General features: G+C 39.5%; 4 protein-coding genes and 1 pseudogene across 10 annotated transcripts; 4 read left to right on the top strand and 1 right to left on the bottom strand.

Annotated features, from left to right (window-relative positions):
- The first annotated feature begins 250 nt into the window (after window positions 1-250).
- LOC117637151 (probable myosin-binding protein 4) lies at window positions 251-10,794 on the top strand. 4 transcript variants are annotated; one of them, XM_034371969.1, is made up of 4 exons: window positions 251-418; window positions 1,067-2,334; window positions 2,516-4,080; window positions 10,629-10,794. In XM_034371969.1, exons 2-3 carry the CDS (start codon window positions 1,185-1,187, stop codon window positions 4,057-4,059), a joined length of 2,694 nt encoding a protein of 897 aa, XP_034227860.1. In that variant the 5' UTR covers window positions 251-418; window positions 1,067-1,184; the 3' UTR covers window positions 4,060-4,080; window positions 10,629-10,794. The 4 variants fall into 4 exon arrangements, with proteins under 4 accessions (XP_034227860.1, XP_034227858.1, XP_034227859.1 ...); XM_034371967.1 differs by lacking the exon at window positions 10,629-10,794 and adding an exon at window positions 4,192-4,371 and having other exon boundaries at window positions 252-418; XM_034371968.1 differs by lacking the exon at window positions 10,629-10,794 and adding an exon at window positions 4,192-4,371 and having other exon boundaries at window positions 252-418; window positions 999-2,334.
- On the top strand, window positions 6,507-8,547 carry LOC117637154 (annotated as a pseudogene).
- On the top strand, window positions 9,495-10,158 carry LOC117637157 (inhibitor of trypsin and hageman factor-like). The gene is made up of 2 exons (XM_034371978.1): window positions 9,495-9,710; window positions 9,809-10,158. The coding sequence occupies exons 1-2, from the start codon at window positions 9,647-9,649 to the stop codon at window positions 10,000-10,002; spliced, it is 258 nt and encodes an 85-aa protein (XP_034227869.1). The 5' UTR covers window positions 9,495-9,646; the 3' UTR covers window positions 10,003-10,158.
- A 1,502-nt stretch (window positions 10,795-12,296) lies between the features above and the next one.
- Window positions 12,297-14,255, top strand: LOC117637153 (cytochrome P450 94A2-like). The gene has a single exon (XM_034371971.1). The coding sequence runs from the start codon at window positions 12,519-12,521 to the stop codon at window positions 14,046-14,048; it is 1,530 nt and encodes a 509-aa protein (XP_034227862.1). The 5' UTR covers window positions 12,297-12,518; the 3' UTR covers window positions 14,049-14,255.
- A 48-nt stretch (window positions 14,256-14,303) lies between these two features.
- On the bottom strand, window positions 14,304-17,253 carry LOC117637155. Of its 4 annotated transcripts, XM_034371975.1 has the most exons (7): window positions 17,008-17,253; window positions 16,855-16,881; window positions 16,627-16,677; window positions 15,983-16,030; window positions 15,624-15,870; window positions 15,380-15,445; window positions 14,304-15,228 (listed from the first exon to the last, which is right to left on the bottom strand). In XM_034371975.1, the coding sequence occupies exons 1-7, from the start codon at window positions 17,061-17,063 to the stop codon at window positions 14,530-14,532; spliced, it is 1,194 nt and encodes a 397-aa protein (XP_034227866.1). In that variant the 5' UTR covers window positions 17,064-17,253; the 3' UTR covers window positions 14,304-14,529. The 4 variants fall into 4 exon arrangements, with proteins under 4 accessions (XP_034227866.1, XP_034227863.1, XP_034227864.1 ...); XM_034371972.1 differs by lacking the exon at window positions 15,983-16,030 and having other exon boundaries at window positions 16,555-16,677; XM_034371973.1 differs by lacking the exon at window positions 15,983-16,030 and having other exon boundaries at window positions 14,304-15,225; window positions 16,555-16,677.
- Window positions 17,254-18,173: the final 920 nt, after the last annotated feature.

Here is an 18,173-nt window from a genome sequence, read left to right as displayed (position 1 = left end):
TATATATTCTCACGTACAGATGCACTTCAAATAAATAGTTTTGAATTTTTCATCATATATATTATTGAAAATGTATCCAATAATACATAACTTAATGACTATCTTATCTATCACAATAAAATAGGATGGGTGGCCACATTTCATGATTTTTATTACGTGTTATTTCGTGCGCAACTAACAATACATAAAACCAGCTGACCTTGGAGCTTCGCTTTTATTGGCATCCAAACAAATCTCAGACGGTTGGTTTCAACGGTCAGTCACTTTCCCACGCTAAGGACCTGCTCGTAATTCCGCCTACTTCTTCCTTTTGTTTTTTCAATTTTCTTTTTACAGATTTCTTTTCATTATGCTTTTAATCCATATTTGCATTTCTTCCTCTTTCACCTTTTGATCCTCCGTCAAGCTTCCATATCAGGTAAGCCCGCTTTTTTTTTTTCTTTTTCTTTTTTTTTTCTGCCCTCCTTTTTCCGCGAAATGTATAAAAGATGTAAAATTTCATTCTGTTTAGGATCAGACTATTTGGTTTAATTTGTTTTCTGAAATCGCAATGTGCATTGTGTTGGATGGTACCCTTTTGATGATCATATCTGTGTGTGGGTTGTTTTGTTCATTCCTTCATTTTATACAATTATGCGGAGAAATTTCTATGGTGGGTAATCTTTGAAATGCATGAAAACATTAGAATTTGCTGAAAGTTTCTTGCTTTGTTTTTGAATCACACAAAATAGGTTTTCTTGAACTGAATCTGGGTTTGGTTGATCACATTGATTAGGTTAGGTGAGTTTCCTTTGGTTTCTATTTAAGTTTATCGTTGTTAGTTGATTTGTCATTATATCGCACAGTTGGGGTGGTGAGAGTTTGATGGGTGGTTTTGTTCTGGGACTTGCTGTTAGTAGCTTCTATCATGGTTGGTGATGCACAATTACATATGGTCTGCATTGAATTTTTTAAAAAAAAACATTGTTGTTTTTAATTCCTTTTTTTGTTGTTTGTAGCTTAACTGCAATGCTGTGGTTTTGATGTTCCTAATTGATTCCTTGTTTCTTGCTTTGGCCGGTTGAAGATGGGATGCTTAACTTTGATTTGGGAGGGTAGGAGCATCTATTATCTTGATCAACCAGTGATTTCCTTGAGTTTTCCTAACTGGAAGGTCATGAGATTCTAGAGCAATTGTTAGGCAGATGGCAGCAAAGGAAAATTCTTCTGTACAAGTGCAGAAGAACTTAGAGGGGTTTGTAGCCATTCTAACATCTGCAGCATGTGAATGGTTTTTTATATTTCTTCTGCTTGTCAATGGACTATTATCCTATCTGCTGACTAAGTTTGCAAACTATTGCAATTTGCAAAAGCCTTGCATCTTTTGCTCGAGGTTTGAACATGTTATAGGCAACGAAAAACCTCAACTTTATCAGGATCTACTTTGCAGCAACCACATATCAGAGCTCTCGTCTTGGATAGCTCGTCAAGTTTATGGTAAGCACGATGGAAATGAAACTTGTGAAGATTCCAACCCAGAAACGCACATTCTTTTGGATGGTAAGTCAGGATTGGATCTTCAAAGTTCCGGTTCTAAGAGGTCCAACCAGAAGAGAAATTTTGTTCATAGTTCTGTGGGTGCAAGTCCATGCTCTTATTGCAGTAGGCATCGGAGACCTAGAGAAAATGCTCAAGGACTGCGACGGAAATCACCTAGTCCCAAACCTAATATTCCTTTGCCACGTTTTTCAACCCGTAGCCGTTTACCTCGTCGGGATGGTTCAAAGAAGATGAGGGATAAATTTCCTGCCTCAGTAACTGTTCGTGGTCCTGGAAGAGTTGGCTGGGATCCCATGTCACATGTAGGAGGATACACTGAGTTGAGGGTTTGTTCTAATACTGACTCTGCCCGTTTTCCGGGAAAAATTGGCTGGGATCCCTTGTCACATGTAGGATACACTGAGTTGAAGATTAGTTCTGATACTGACTCTGAGTTTCCATTTTCTGATGACGACGATGGGAGCAGTTTCATCAGTGGAATTCATGAGCCTAAGAGGGAACGATTTGTAGTTCAATGTGCTTCAGAAAATCCATTCAAAGTACCAGTGGAAGGTTTGAATCCAGCAAAGCAGAGCAATGTTTCCTACAAACACAAACCTTCACCTTCTGATCCATGTGTGCAGCCAGATGGTAGCAAGGCCTCTGAGGTAAAGGTCTTGGGTGCCAATGTTGCTGTTGAGAATGGCTTCGATGAGCCTAACTGGCAGCAAGCGAGTTGGACGTCCAATCCTTCTGCATTAGCTGAGCTTATTTCACCAGATGATGCCCCTCCATCATCTAATGTTGTTGAAAAAAGTAAGCTCAACCTTCCTCATCTTAGGATTCCAATTCACTTGAGTTATGAACTTATTACTCTAGATGACACTTGTTAGTTGGGGAATCATCAGAGATGTCTAAATTCTCTCTCTCTCTCTCTCTCTCTCTCTCATGCATGCCATTGATAAATATTACATTGCTCCTTTTTTGAAATTTTTAGCAGATGGTACTGGGACAAGCGACATTGGACATGCATCCACCAATAAGAACGATGAACTTTTGAAGTCTATAAGGGCAACAGATGGAGCATCTGCTAAAACTGATCCTATCATAGATGATCCAGCTCTTGTAAAGCCAAATCATATTAGTGTAAATGCTGTGTCTGAGTCAGCAGCCACCGGTAAAGAAGCAGATTTGTCTGGTATTGTTAAAGAACCTACATTGAAGGAACCTGATAGAGTTAATGGGGAACTGAAACCGTTGGCTTCACAAATTTCTTCTGCTCAGGAGAGTAATTTATCATCAAATAATACAATGTCTGGGGTAAATGGTTGCGCTGATGAAAAGCAGGTAACTGATGCTTCCAAATCTAATCCAAAGCCAATGCTTCATACATCAGCATCAGTAGAATCTGCTCTTGAATCTCTGGATGAAGGCTATGTCAGTGAAATTGAAGGTGAAAGTCTAGATGATCGGTTAAAACGACAGGTTGAATATTACAGAAAATGCATAAAGGAGTTGTATAAGGAATTAGAGGAAGAAAGGAGTGCTTCCACAATTGCTGCAAATCAGGCAATGGCCATGATCACGAAGCTGCAAGAAGAGAAAGCTGCAATTCATATGGAGGCCCTTCAGTACTTAAGAATGATGGAAGAGCAGGCTGAGTTTGATGTAGACGCACTGGAAAAAGCCAATGATCTCCTGGCTGAAAAGGAGAAAGAGATACAGGACTTGGAAGCAGAGCTAGAATTTTCAAAGTTTGATGTCCCAGATGAAACAATGGAGAATATGCCGCTCAAAAGCTCTGATTTGAAGGGTGAAATTGACACCACTGAGAGTACTGATGTGCCCATCATAAAGAATGATGTCGAAGTTACTTGCAACTCAAGTACTGTTGTGCCCGGCATAGAAAAGGATGTTGAAGTTGCTTGTAACTCAATGGATACTGAGGTACCTGAAGCTAGTAATGATTGTCTTTTTTCTGAAACTACGCTTTTAGAGTTTGAGGATGAAAAATTATACATTTCAAATTGTTTGAAGAGCTTGGAGAGGAAGCTTTCTGAAATTTCCTGTAATGGGGTTCCCTCCAACATGCCTAATGGTGGGCAGCCTAGAAAGTATATGGATGATGAACCAATTCAAGAAGAGACTCCTATAAAAGAGAGGGTTCTATTAAATGGTCAGGTTGAAGAGAATGTTGTGCATGGACAAAAAGATTTACATGTATCTAACGGAAGCTCTGCTGCTCAAGAGGGGCCAGCTCATTCTGAAAGTTTAGACCATGAAGAAAAAAATGATTCCGATTTCCATGGGCAAAATGATTTCATGGATCATAGAGAAACCGAGTTGGTTGTTCTGGAAAATGAAATCTCAGACCTTAATGATAGGTTGGAGGCACTAGAGACTGATCATGATTTTCTTGAGCACATGCTTTACTCTCTTCAAAATGGAAATGAAGGCCTACGGTTTGTTCAAGACATAGCTCATCAGCTGCGAGAATTGCGAAAAATTGGGACCGCTTTCAGATGTCAGTCTGTTTCCTAACCTCAGATGCACCATCACATGGTAAGTATGTTATCAAAAGACTTAAATGTGCTTTTGCTTTCTGCATAATTTTCCTACATTTTTTCAAAATATGTTTTCCTGCATTTACCATTCATGCATTTTTTTTCTCAGATTTATTTGAAATACAAAGGCAGAAATCAAAACCAATGCTTCGAGTTTCAATCAGTGATCATCTGAGTGCAAAAATGAAGAAATCAATTGCATTCCTTCGGTCACCTACAATCATGAAAAACCAAAATGAATTTCATGTACAGGTACCAGCCAAAACTCTTGGAAGAAAAAAAAAAAAAGGGTCTATAATAGGACATAGCTTTCCCATCTTGGAAGCTCAATTTTGCATCTTCTTTTTTCCACTGTTGGGTCTATTTGGCCCTTCACTTTGTTTGATTGGAGAGCTGGCAGGTTTTAAGTTCCATGTTTTTCTATAAGGCTGTAAAATTAGCATTTTTATGTAGTTCCTATTTCTTCTTCTCCAAGGTTGGCTCCATTATTTGTCCAAGCCACTTCCATTGTAAATTCAAGCAGATCTTTTATAGTCAGTTTAGAGAGTTTACCCCAAAGTTTTCTCAAATAGCGTCATGCAAATTTGGGTTTGCAACACCGGACTGCTTGTATCTCTTATCGACCAAATTCCATTTGTTTGCTAAGTAAATTAAAGTATGCAAATCCAACATAGGAACGAAAAGTTTTAAGATGTAACATGTATAAACAACATTCATCTCACAATAACTAATCACACGAGCACACTATGTAAGAAGTTCCTTTGCTAAGTAAATTGCTTGGTGGTTACATATAATAACTCAATGACCTTGGCAATAATGCGTTCCTTGACTTTTGGAACACGACGTGTGCAACGGGATTGGTGGATACTTCCTGGCTAAGCTTTCAAGTTTCAAAAGGCTTACAGGCCTTTGTCCAATCCTTTGGTGACCGTACATTGAACATAGAAAACTCCCATAACGAAGAAACAGTAATGTGCCATTGTCACAGATGATAACGACCCTCATTGCCTTTGTGACGGTTTTGCTTACGTAGTGGAAAGAAAAACATACAAAAATAATGAATACAAACACAAGAATCATGTTAGAACCCATTTATAAAGAGTGTTGCTAAACGAACCTTAAAATTAACTGAGTACATCATATCATTTAAGTTAATTCTAATATTTTAATTAAAATATAAAATTAACTAAGTACACCTCATTTAACTTCCAAAAATAGCCATAGTACAACACTCTAGTACCAATCCTAAACCAAATTTCTCTTTTTACATGAATTTGTGCCATCTTTTCAAATTTTGGATTTCATCAAAATCTTTAATTTCGTAATACCAATTCTAAACTAGTACTCGTTGCGTTATTTGTGAGCACCAAGCAATATGAAGACTTTTCTACATCTGATAAGGGTTGAATATAGTGAGTAAGGTGTATTTATTAAAATTTTATTTGTTTCATAATTCAATATATCATTTTTGGTCATTTTATATTAGGGTAAATTAGTAATTCAATAAATAGTTTGGTAGTAGGGTGTACTCAGTTAATTTTAGGATTCGTTTAGCAGCACTCTTTGTAAATACTTGTCTAGAAAGCGTTTCTGCTCATAACTGTTTTTACTGCTTCTATCAAAAATACACTGAAATTTTTCATAAAAACCCAAGTGCTTCATCAATGTGCCTTTGTTAAGAAGCGTTCCGAATGCTTTTATAACCCATAAGAACTTCTAATGTTTGAATCATTTTTTATTATTCTGAAAAATCTTTTACCCATTTTATTTCCCAGTAGCAATTCAAACAATGAAGGGGGACTTTGCAAAGCAGGGTTGCTTCTACTGTCTTAAAGCAAACACAAACAAATAGTATATAGTGAGAGGATCACAGAAAAAGAAGAGAAATGAGAGAAACTCAAATTGTCATATTATTGTCACCAATCCATAATATTATCAAGAGACCAAGGGAAGATAAGGGCCCAAGACAATACATGTTTTTTGGTTCACCATAGTGTTAAAGAATACACAAGTCGCACATTGGAAACTTAACAAAATAGAATGTTCCATATAATAAATAGTTTTACTCATAATAACATCGAGGCTTTTTGTATAAAACCCTACACATATTAAACAAGTGATTATGTTAGCAATAATATCGATGTTGCTAGTGGTGGGCCAAAAATCCGCTCCTCTGAAGTCTTAATATGGTATCAAAACGGGCCGGTTGACTAGGCCAGATTAAACCCAAATCAAACCAAAAATTCCAAATTGAACCAAAATCAAACAAACCCCAAATAAAGAAAAAAAAAAGATAACTAATACGAAATTGGTTGCACGTATGGTCCACTAAAAAGTGGTCCCACGTAAAGAGCGCATAGGTCGGTGCCTCTTAAGTGTTTACACATACATGTGCCTGCGTCTAGTCCAATCGAACCATCATGACGACTTTGCTTACGTATCGACGTCTTTGTCATTCTGTGAACATTTCATAAGTCCGTGAAGCTCTTTATGAAGCAAAGACTTCCAATCCAATCCAATCAAACCAAACCAAAGTGACACTATAATGGCAACCAAACCTTGCCACCTATTCATCAAGAAATCACAAACCAGAAGCACTACCAAGCAGTACAAACCCATTACTTCAGTCAGCCATTTCGTCGAACACCCAAAATAAGACTTCCATTTTTCTGCCATTATCAGCCATGTTTCTTCAGCTCTTAACCTTGGCCTCCCTGGTCCTCCTTCCCCTACTTTTCTTCTTCGTCTTCAAGGCTTCATCACAACCAAACCCCAAAACCAGCAACAACACCAAGCTCCCCAAATCATACCCAATAATCGGCTCTTTCATAACCCTCTACAAAAACCATGAACGCAGGCTCCCATGGTTCACAGACCTCCTCCAAAGCTCGCCATCAAACACCTTCACCCTCCACTCTATGGGCAAGCACTTCGTCGTCACGGCCAACCCCACTGTCGTCCAGCACATCCTCAAGACCCATTTCCCCATCTACGAAAAAGGCAACACCTTCCGCACCATCCTCACCGACCTCCTCGGCGACGGCATCTTCAACGCGGACGGCGACAACTGGAAGTTCCAGCGCCAAGTCTCCAGCCACGAATTCAACACCAAGTCTCTGCGTAAATTCGTCGAACAGGTCGTGGACACCGAGCTCTCCGACCACCTTATTCCCATTCTCTCCACCCCCGCCACCAACAATTCAATTCTCGACTTCCAAGACATTCTCCAACACTTCGCCTTCGATAACATCTGCAGAATCGCATTTGGATACAACCCGGCTTACCTGCTACCCTCTCTGCCCCAAGCCAAATTAGCAGTGGCCTTCGACGACGCCGTTCAAATCAGCAGCGACAGGTTCAGTTCGTTACCCCTAGTGTGAAAGCTCAAAAGGGTTCTCGGAATTGGCTCCGAGAAGCGCCTCCGAGCTGCGGTCTCCGAAGTTCGCGAACACCATTGTCAGGGAAAAGAAGCGAGAGCTGAGCGAGACGAAGGCTAGAGTCCGTGGATCTCCTCTCCCGGTTCTTAAGCTCAGGCCACTCGGATGAAAAGTTCGTCACCGACATCGTCATCAGCTTCACCCTCGCCGGCCGAGACACCACGTCGGCAGCTCTCACATGGTTCTTCTGGCTACTCTCGCAGAACCCACATGTGGAAGACGAGATTCTAAAGGAGATCAGCGGAATGGCGGAGTTGGAGTCGGCCGCAGGGGGTTACGACGAGGTAAAGGAGATGGTATACACTCACGCGGCGCTGTGCGAGAGCATGAGGCTATACCCGACGGTTGCCGCGGACAGCAAACAGGCGATGAAGGACGACGTTTTGCCGGACGGGACGAAGGTGAAGAAGGGAATGGCGGTGACCTACCACGTGTACGCGATGGGGCGGATGAAGGAGATTTGGGGGGAGGACTGGGCAGAGTACAGGCCCGAGAGGTGGCTGGAGAGAGAGGAGAATGGGGCCCACAAATGGAAGTTTGTCGGGAGGGACTCGTTCAGCTACCCTGTGTTTCAGGCGGGGCCCAGGATCTGCTTGGGGAAGGAGATGGCGTTTCTGCAGATGAAGAGGGTGGTGAGTGCGGTTTTGAAGAGGTTTAAGGTGGTTCCGGTGGAGAGGGAGGGTGGAGCCCCGCCAGAGTTTGTGCCCTACCTCACCGGAAAAATGAAAGGTGGCTTTCCGGTCACCATTGTGGAGAGGGCTTGATGAAGAATATGTATGTTTTGTTCACAGAGTTTCAGTGTGTACACGATGTAGGCTTAACAATAGCTACATCGTTGGTTTAATTAGTACGTGCGTAATTAAGTTGAAGGTTTACGATCGTAAGCATGCAGGTAGATTCTTAATTATTATTATTTCTTGAGTTGAGTATGCAATTAGCAGATTACTTGTTCATCAAGCACTATGTTTAAAGAAAAGTTTACCCATGCTCCCTCAACTATAGATTTTGTTCCACTTGGTCTTTCTTAACTTGTTCCAAACGTTCATCATCTTTCAAAACACGTCAATGTTCTTTTTGTCAACTATATTAATTGCTTCCTTAAATTTAAGGGCATTTCTGTTCATTCACGTTAATGTATGATTTGACCCACTCAAATGGACATTCTTCCTTTCACACCTCATTTTCACTCGCATTTTGACCGTTTTCAGCTTTACCCCCAATCGAATAGTCAATTGGAAGTCATGTTGAGTGAATTGACATTTATGCTCATAAAATTAGGAGAATGTTTGGCTCCTGATATATCAGGAGTCATTCCTTCTCCACACAAGATGTGGCCTCTTACAAAATGACACATGTTACAAAATTGACTGAAAAAGTATATTAACACATTTTGAAAGATTAGAGGAGTTGAAAAACAAATTAAAAGTACATAGCACAAAAATAGAATGATAAGGGGTATAATTCAAAAGGAGATTGCTAAATTTTTCTCATACCTTAATATAAACGATAATTAAACAAATATGTTCAATTAATTATAAAAAAGAGACACATAATTAAGAGCACTTCCATTCCATTGTGCTATGGCAAAAGACAAGGTAAACACTGTTTATATGAATAGTGATTGCCATGGCAACTCAAGAACAAACACTATTTATATGAGATATAAGGAGAGGAATTTATATGAATTTTAATGTGGGAAGTGAAGAATATTGTTAGTTATTTATAGAAAAAAAAAATTTCTAAATTTTTTAAATATTTTTTATAAAATATTTTTGATATTTAAATTAGTTGCTCACATCAGCTTGCCGAGACAACAACATACCATTAGCTTGTCAAAACAGCAGTCCAAATAAGTCTTACCCCGTTTTGTAGGCTCACTTCTTGTCATGGGAACTTTTACTTAGTGGGGATTGTTTTTGTAGCTAGGCCAAAACTATGGCAAAAGGGAGGGTGGAAGTGCTCTAATCAATGAAATACGAGGTCGGTCCAAAACTATGTGTGTGCATGAAGGACAAATGGACATGGAGCTCGCGGAGTCATTGACATGTCACGTCTGACGTGTCTGCTAATGAAACCTCCTTCAATTTCTTTAAAATAAATACCATCGCAAATATATATTACATATTTATGTATCAGACTGATGAGAGTGTGAGGGAGGGAGAAAGAAGAATGGCATCCGCATATTGTCCAGGTAATAATACAATAAATTTAGGTAGATTATTAGTCAATAATAATTATTGTAATTAATTATGGAAATGAAATAAATGTTTTTGTTTGATTTCGATGTAGGTAAGAGTTCATGGCCAGAGCTAGTCGGAGAATATGGGGAAGTTGCAGCGGCAAAGATAGAGCAAGAGAAGCCTGATGTTCATGCAATTGTCATCCCTGAAGGAACTATAATCACCCAAGAGTTGAGGTGCAACCGGGTCCGGGTCTGGGTTGATGAAAACGGCGTCGTCACCACGGTTCCCCGCGTTGGCTAGCTAGGCCTACTTACAAAAAGGGCTTGTTTGTCGATAGAAATTATCTACCATATGATGTAAATTGTGATGATATCAAAATCCTCTCATCAATAAAATTTCCTGGGAATTATCTAAACATTAGTTGTTCCAGAAAAAGAAAGAAAATACTTTTTATCATATCCATGGGTCTCATGTTCTTTGGATCTTCTCTATTTTATATCTCATCAAGCTCTGCCATGTAGTTTGAGATTGCCTTAAAATTCACTAGGCATTTTTATTTTCCAAAGCTTTTGTGATTGTGGGTTTTCTGCGTGTGTTGAAATGACTTGGCTCTGCATCAACTCCACCAGGTTGGGAAGAAGTCGACTCTGGCGAAAAAGCTTTAACAACTTCAGCATATCTCTCTGGAACAATCCTCTTTAAATCATATTCAGCAATCCAAGTATTCTCAGTAGCATTTTTACCCAACCATTTCACTAAAAACCGCCTATATTGGTTACCCCTCCTTGACGTCACCTCTTTGACATCCAACACATCCTACATAATTTCTGCATAATTTAAATGTGCTTTTGCCGTCTGCATAATTTTCCTACATTCTTTCAAAATATGTTTTCCTGCATTTACCATTCATGCATTTTTTTTCTCAGATTTATTTGAAATACAAAGGCAGAAATCAAAACCAATGCTTCGAGTTTCAATCAGCGATCATCTGAGTGCAAAAATGAAGAAATCAATTGCATTCCTTCGATCACCTACAATCATGAAAAACCAAAATGAATTTCATGTACAGGTACCAGCCAAAACTCTTGGAAGGAAAAAGAAAAAAAAAAAAAAAAAAGGGTCTATAATAGGACATAGCTTTCCCATCTTGGAAGCTCAATTTTGCATCTTCTTTTTTCTACTGTTGGGTCTATTTGGCCCTTCACTTTGTTTGATTGCAGAGCTGGCAGGTTTTAAGTTTCATGTTTTTCTATAAGGCTGTAAAATTAGCATTTTTATGTAGTTCCTATTTCTTCTTCTCCAAGGTTGGCTCCATTATGTGTCCAAGCCACTTCCATTGTAAATTCAAGCAGATCTTTTATAGTCAGTTTAGAGAGTTTACCCCAAAGTTTTCTCAAATAGCGTCATGCAAATTCGGGTTTGCAACACAGGACTGCTTGTATCTCTTATCGACCAAATTCCATTTGTTTGCTAAGTAAATTAAAGTATGCAAACCCAACATAGGAACGAAAAGTTCTAACATGTAACATGTATAAACAACATTCATTTTACAATAACTAGTCACACGAGCACACGATGTAAGAAGTTCCTTTGCTAAGTAAATTTCTTGGTGGTTACATATAATAATTCGATGACCTTGGCAATAATGTATTCTTTGACTTTTGGAACATGACGTGTAAAATGGGATTGGTGGATATTTCCTAGCTAAGCTTTCAAGTTTCAAAAGGCTTACAGGCCTTTCCCCAATCCATTGGTGACCGTACATTGACCATAGAAAACTCCCATAACGAAGAAACAGCAATGTGCCATTGTCACAGCTGATAACGACCCTCATTGTGACGGTTTTGCTTACGTAGTAGAAAGAAAAACATACAAAAATAAAAGATGATGAATACAAACACAAGAATCATGTTAGAACCCATTTGTAAATACTTGTCTAGAAAGAGTTTCTTTTCAATCATTTTTACTGCTTCTATCATAAATACACTGAAATTTTTCATAAAAACCCAAGTACTTCATCAAAATACCTTTGTTAAGAAACGTTCCGAATGCTTTTATAACTCATAAGAACTTCTAATGTTTGAATTATTTTTTATTATCTGAAAATGCTTTTACCTATTTTATTTCGTGGTAGCAGTTCAAACAATGAAGAGGGAACTTTGCAAAGCAGGGTTGCTTCTACTTTCTTAAAGCAAACACAAACAAATAGTATATAGTGAGAGGATCACATAAAAAGAAGAGAAATTATAGAAACTCAAATTGTCATATTATTGTCACCAATTCATGATATTATCAAGAGACCAACGGAAGGTAAGGGCCCAAGACAATATAGGTTTTTTGGTTCACCATACTTTTAAAAAATACACGAGTCTCACATCGAAAACTTAACAAAATAGAAAGTTTTATATAATAAATGATTTCATTTCTAATAACATTGAGACCTTTTATATAAAACCCTATACCTGTTAAATAGGTGGTTACTACATGAACTTCTCAACCATCATGACAACTTTGCTTACGTATCGACGTCTTTGTCATTATGTGAACATAAATCCCGGAAGCTGTTTATGGAGCTAAGTCTAGTCAAGCATACTTTCCAGGTAATTGTTTGATTGAAAAGTCTAAAATTTTCTTTTATGATCGAATCCAATCCAATCAAACCAAAGGGACACTACAAATAGCAACCAAACCTTGCCACCTTTTCATCAAGAAATCACAAACCAGAAGCACTACCAAGCTGTACAAACCCATTACTTCAGTCAGGCATTTCGTCGAACATCCCAAAAAAGACTTCCATTTTACTGCCATTATCAGCCATGTTTCTTCAGCTCTTAACCTTGGCCTCCCTGGTCCTCCTTCCCTTACTTTTCTTCTTCGTCTTCAAGGCTTCATCACAACCAAACCCCAAAACCAGCAACAACACCAAGCTCCCCAAATCATACCCAATAATCGGCTCTTTCATAACCCTCTCCAAAAACCATGAACGCAGGCTCTCATGGTTCACAGACCTCCTCCGAAGCTCGCCATCAAACACCTTCACCCTCCACCACTCTCTGGGCAAGCACTTCGTCGTCACGGCCAACCCCACTGTCGTCCAGCACATCCTCAAGACCCATTTCCCCATCTACGAAAAAGGCAACACCATCCGCACCACCCTCACCGACCTCCTCGGCGACGGCATATTCAACGCCGACGGCGACAACTGGAAGTTCCAGCGCCAAGTCTCCAGCCACGAATTCAACACCAAGTCTCTGCGTAAATTCGTCGAACAGGTCGTGGACACCGAGCTCTCCGACCGCCTCATTCCCATTCTCTCCGCCGCCGCCACCAACAATTTAATTCTCGACTTCCAAGACATTCTCCAACGCTTCGCCTTCGATAACATCTGCAGAATCGCATTTGGATACGATCCGGCTTACCTGCTACCCACCCTGCCCGAAGCCAAATTCGCAGTGGCTTTCGACGACGCCGTTCAATTCAGCGGCGACAGGTTCAGTTCGTTTCCCCAAGTGTGGAAGCTCAAAAGGTTTCTCGGAATTGGCTCCGAGAAGCGCCTCCGAGCTGCGGTCTCCGAAGTTCGCGAGTTCGCGAACACCATTGTCAGGGAAAAGAAGCGAGAGCTGAGCGAGACGAAGGCTCTAGAGTCCGTGGATCTCCTCTCCCGGTTCTTAGGCTCAGGCCACTCGGATGAAAAGTTCGTCACCGACATCGTCATCAGCTTCACCCTCGCCGGCCGAGACACCACGTCGGCAGCGCTCACATGGTTCTTCTGGCTACTCTCGCAGAACCAACATGTGGAAGACGAGATTCTGAAGGAGATCAGCGGAACGGTGTCGTCGGAGTCGGCCGCAGGGGGTTACGATGAGGTGAAGGAGATGGTGTACACTCACGCGGCGCTGTGCGAGAGCATGAGGCTGTACCCGCCGGTTGCCGCGGACAGCAAACAGGCTATGAAGGACGACGTCTTGCCGGACGGGACGAAGGTGAAGAAGGGAATGACGGTGACCTACCACGTGTACGCGATGGGGCGGATGGAGGAGATTTGGGGGGAGGACTGGGCAGAGTACAGGCCCGAGAGGTGGCTGGAGAGAGAGGAGAATGGGGCCCACAAGTGGAAGTTTGTCGGGAAGGACTCGTTCAGCTACCCTGTGTTTCAGGCGGGGCCCAGGATCTGCTTGGGGAAGGAGATGGCGTTTCTGCAGATGAAGAGGGTGGTGAGTGTGGTTTTGAAGAGGTTTAAAGTGGTCCCGGTGGAGAGGGAGGGTGGAGCCCAGCCAGAGTTTGTGGCCTACCTCACCGGAAAAATGAAAGGTGGCTTTCCGGTCACCATTGTGGAGAGGGCTTGATGAAGAATATGTATGTCTTGTTCACAGAGTTTCAATGTGTACACGATATAGGCTTAACAATTAGTACGTGCGTAATTAAGTTGAAGGTTTTCGATCGTAAGTATGCAGGTAGATTCTTAATATTTATTATTTCTCGAGTTGAGTGTTTGTGTACTTTGTACGAACGATTTTATTATAAATATATGCAAATAGCAGATTACTTGTTCATCAAGCACTATGCTTAAAGAAAAGTTTACCAACGCCACATCATTAAAATTAGATTTTGCATCAACAAACGACATAGTCTTTTTCCTTGAAGGCTTGGCCAAAAAAAGAAAATACTTTATCATATCCATGGGTCTCATGTTCTTTGGATCTTCTCTATTTTATATCTCATCAAGCTCTGCCATGTAGTTTGAGATTGCTCTAAAATTCACTAGGCATTTTTATTTTCCAAAGCTTTTGTGGTTGTGGGTTTTCTGCGTGTGTTGAAATGACTTGGCTAACGAACAGATGCTCCTGCATCAACTCCACCAGGTTGGGAAGAAGTCGACTCTGGCGAGAAAGCTTTAACAACTTCAGCATATCTCTCTGAAAAAATCCTCCTTAAATCATATTCAGCAATCCAAGTATTCTCAGTAGCATTCTTACCCAACCATTTCACTAAGAACCGCCTATACTGGTTACCCTTCCTTGACGTCACCACTTTGACATCCAACACATCCTCAACAATATCTATTTGTGCCTTTGGAAGTTGCTGGATTTGTGCCTCCATTGAAATTGTTTCTTCATCAAATCCCTCAAACAAATACAAATCAGACAAGTTGAAATATGGGCTAATCTGGAGATCCGGTGGCAGCTCTATCATGTAAGCTAATGAGCTCATTTTCTTCAACACCTTATATGGCCCTAACATCTTGGACTTCAATTTATGGTATGTGCCTTTGGGAAATCTTTCCTTCTTCAAATGCACCCAAACCATGTCACCTTCTTCAAAATCTTTGACTCTTCGGTGTTGATTGGCAGCGGCTGCAGACGACTCATTACTAGCCTTTATAACTGCCCTCACTTCTTCATGCACTCTTTTCACTTGGTCCGCCAAACCCTCTCCATCATCACTCATCTTCATCTCTTCTGGAAGTGGAACTAAGTCAAGAACATTTTGAGGCTTAAGTCCATAAGCACCTTCAAAAGGTGTCTTCTGCATCATTAGGTCATCAAATTAATAGATTAGGCTATTGCAAACTTAAATTCACAATATATTTTCGCTTTATTCAGACATCAACGAAAAACCACTGGAGTGTATAGAAAAGTCTATGAATTTTGTACGAGTTGCATCAGGGATGCTGTACCTCTTTATTATCCAGAGAAACTGCTTTGAACTCTTTCGCATCGGGACTTGACTTTGTTTTCTCAGACTGAAGCAAAAACGTATTATTAGTCAAAGCATCTATACAAAGATTCCATAGAGGGTTTTCACAACCAAAACTGAATGTGGTTTTCCACAGTTCAAAGCATCTATACAAGTGCATATTCTAGGAAATAACTTATTCATATATAACAAAATATTTTCTTCATAGAATTCGACCTACTTACTGTGGAAGCAACAATATTTTCCAGAGCTTCAGGTCCATTCTCCTTTACATATCTCTCCACCTCGGCAAGAAAATTGTCTCTGTCAAACGAGGATTTCTTCCGCTTGTTGAACCAGTTGATAACAATTTGTAGGTCCATGGAGAGGCATGGACGGATAAGGTGGTTATAGACATAAAATGCACCACCATAATGAGGTATCAGCAACCAGAAGACAATCATTAGCCTAATGTGCGGCCACAGTGGGAGCCTGCCAGGTACAGATTTGGAAAAATAGGAAACAAAACTAGATGATCATTGAACAATGAAAAGTTGTGTAACAAATGTCAGCAGCACCATATCCAAAAGGACCTGACCGGTACCTAACTCGGCAGATTTTATGGAAGTATGCACATTGCAGGGACAGATATCTGAAGATGATGAATTACATCCATTTCACATGTTTGAATTGAATTAGAAAAAGAAAAAAGAAAAGCAATAAGCAGAATGTCAAATATTAAAACATGAATATATTACAATTGTGTTCATACATACATCTGTTAAACTAACTGCTACTCCAAATAATTGTGAATTTATTACCAGAAAGCTACCACATATATGAAAACATGCATAATATATCACAACCATCTTGAAAAGTAACTTCAAAATTATTTACGAAACTCTCTGTTTCGTCTCAATAATACCACAATGAATGGATTATGCACACAAATTCACTTCTGACAATTTTTCAGAGCAGTAATTCCTTTTTCAATTTTATTTCCAATGTATGTATTAAGAAATAAAATTATGGACGATCAAATTAATTGAGCGAAACTTGGGGGAAACTCGCAACATTAAATTCACATTTCTGAAAGGATTTCATGATAACTAGCCTGAAAGTGCTGTCAAAGCTTTTCTTGCCTAAAATATGCAATAAAATAATCAGCAGAATTACCATTCAAGGAACTTCATAAATGCATGTTCAAAGAGCAAAATCAATGAGAAGACAACCCAATAAGCATTCAACCTCTGAGAATCTGAAATAGAATTGGCCTCAATCGCCCTAATCGTACAACATCTGTCAAAAGAAAATATAAACATCAAGGAGATCTTCATCACTGTTTCAACATTGATATTGCAGTATTATTAGCAAGTAATCATCATCAAATGTAATATCGAAAAATTACGGCCATTTTGGTAAAGAAAAACATTGTTTCTTTAAAATAAAAATGTATGTGGGGGCAGAGAGGCTTACAGAGGATACAGCAGAGCAAGTGGAGGCCTGCAAAAAAATAAAAAGACAAGAGAAAAAAGAAAAAATCACAAACAACATGGAAATGATGAAAAGCTTACTATATCATATTCTGAGAAAAATTTGATCAACTGTTTCTCTTAGAGCAAAGCATACCATCCAAGAACATCAAAGCATTGAAGGGCAAATTCAACAAGACCCACGAAGCCCATCTTCAGCTTCAGCTTCTTCGTATCGTTTTCCTTGTTGTCGTCCTCAGCTCTGAAATCGGAAGTTGAAAGACTTGGACAAGACCTTGCGAAGAAGCCAGACCTGTCCGTACAGGGAGGAACTTTTGTTCCATAAGTTTATGATTAAACCTTAAGAAGGTAAAGTTTCACTATGACTCGAAAGTCGAGAAGTCGTCCGTCCGACCAATAAAAAACAAGGGCAAAGAAATGAAACGCGAGCACTTCTGCATAGATGTGTACATTAGACCAAAAAAAAAAAAAAAAAAACACAAATGAACATCGGCTCAGAACGGTAACTTAGCAATAGAAGAATATGCCAACTTCTCAATAGGGATATGTGTCTCCCATTTTCCATTTTGAAGCGTTTGTCACTTGACATATACAGTACGAGTATTGTTTTGTTGAAAATTTGAAAGAAATTCAAAACTATTGTCCCACATTGAAAACATAGATAGGTTTTTATTTTATTTTATATATTTTTTAAAAAAATTAAAAATGTTAATTTTTTAAATTTATTTTTAATTTATATAAATAAACTAGGGAAAGCTTTAAGTCTTTATAAGTGCATGTTTATTTGTTGGAAGTCCATAACAGCCAAATATGAATTTGGGCATAAGAGGCCAAGCATCTCAGGCCGGACCTCAAATAGTTCGGTCGAAATGTGAGTCCAAACTCAATCTCTACTAACAAATTGCACTCACTTTGGAGGACGACCTACTTGGTCTTGCTGAGTTGATTTGGAAGGATTGCCCGATCTCAATCTCAAGAGGTCGACCTGGTCAGCATCAAAGTCAAATAAGTGATTGACACGAAGCTATACATAGTCAGCATCAAAGTGAAATAAGTAGACGCTTGAATTGAAAGTCAACTCTTCAAATCTATAAATATCATCAAAATATATATAATATCAGAGTGTGTGATCAGGAGGAAGCTAGCTATAACAATGTCACATTGTCCAAGTAAGATTAATTGTGGGGTTAATATACTTAATTATTGGTTACAATTATTTAATGTTTACAACAACAGGTAAAAAGTAGTGGCCGGAGGTGGTGGGGCAAAGTGGTGAAGATGCAGAGGCAAAGATAGAGTGAG

Source organism: Prunus dulcis, chromosome 8 (genome assembly GCF_902201215.1).
Source record: "Prunus dulcis chromosome 8, ALMONDv2, whole genome shotgun sequence".
In the NCBI taxonomy this organism is placed as follows: domain Eukaryota; kingdom Viridiplantae; phylum Streptophyta; class Magnoliopsida; order Rosales; family Rosaceae; genus Prunus; species Prunus dulcis.
This window is presented reverse-complemented; position numbering and strand designations above follow the sequence as displayed.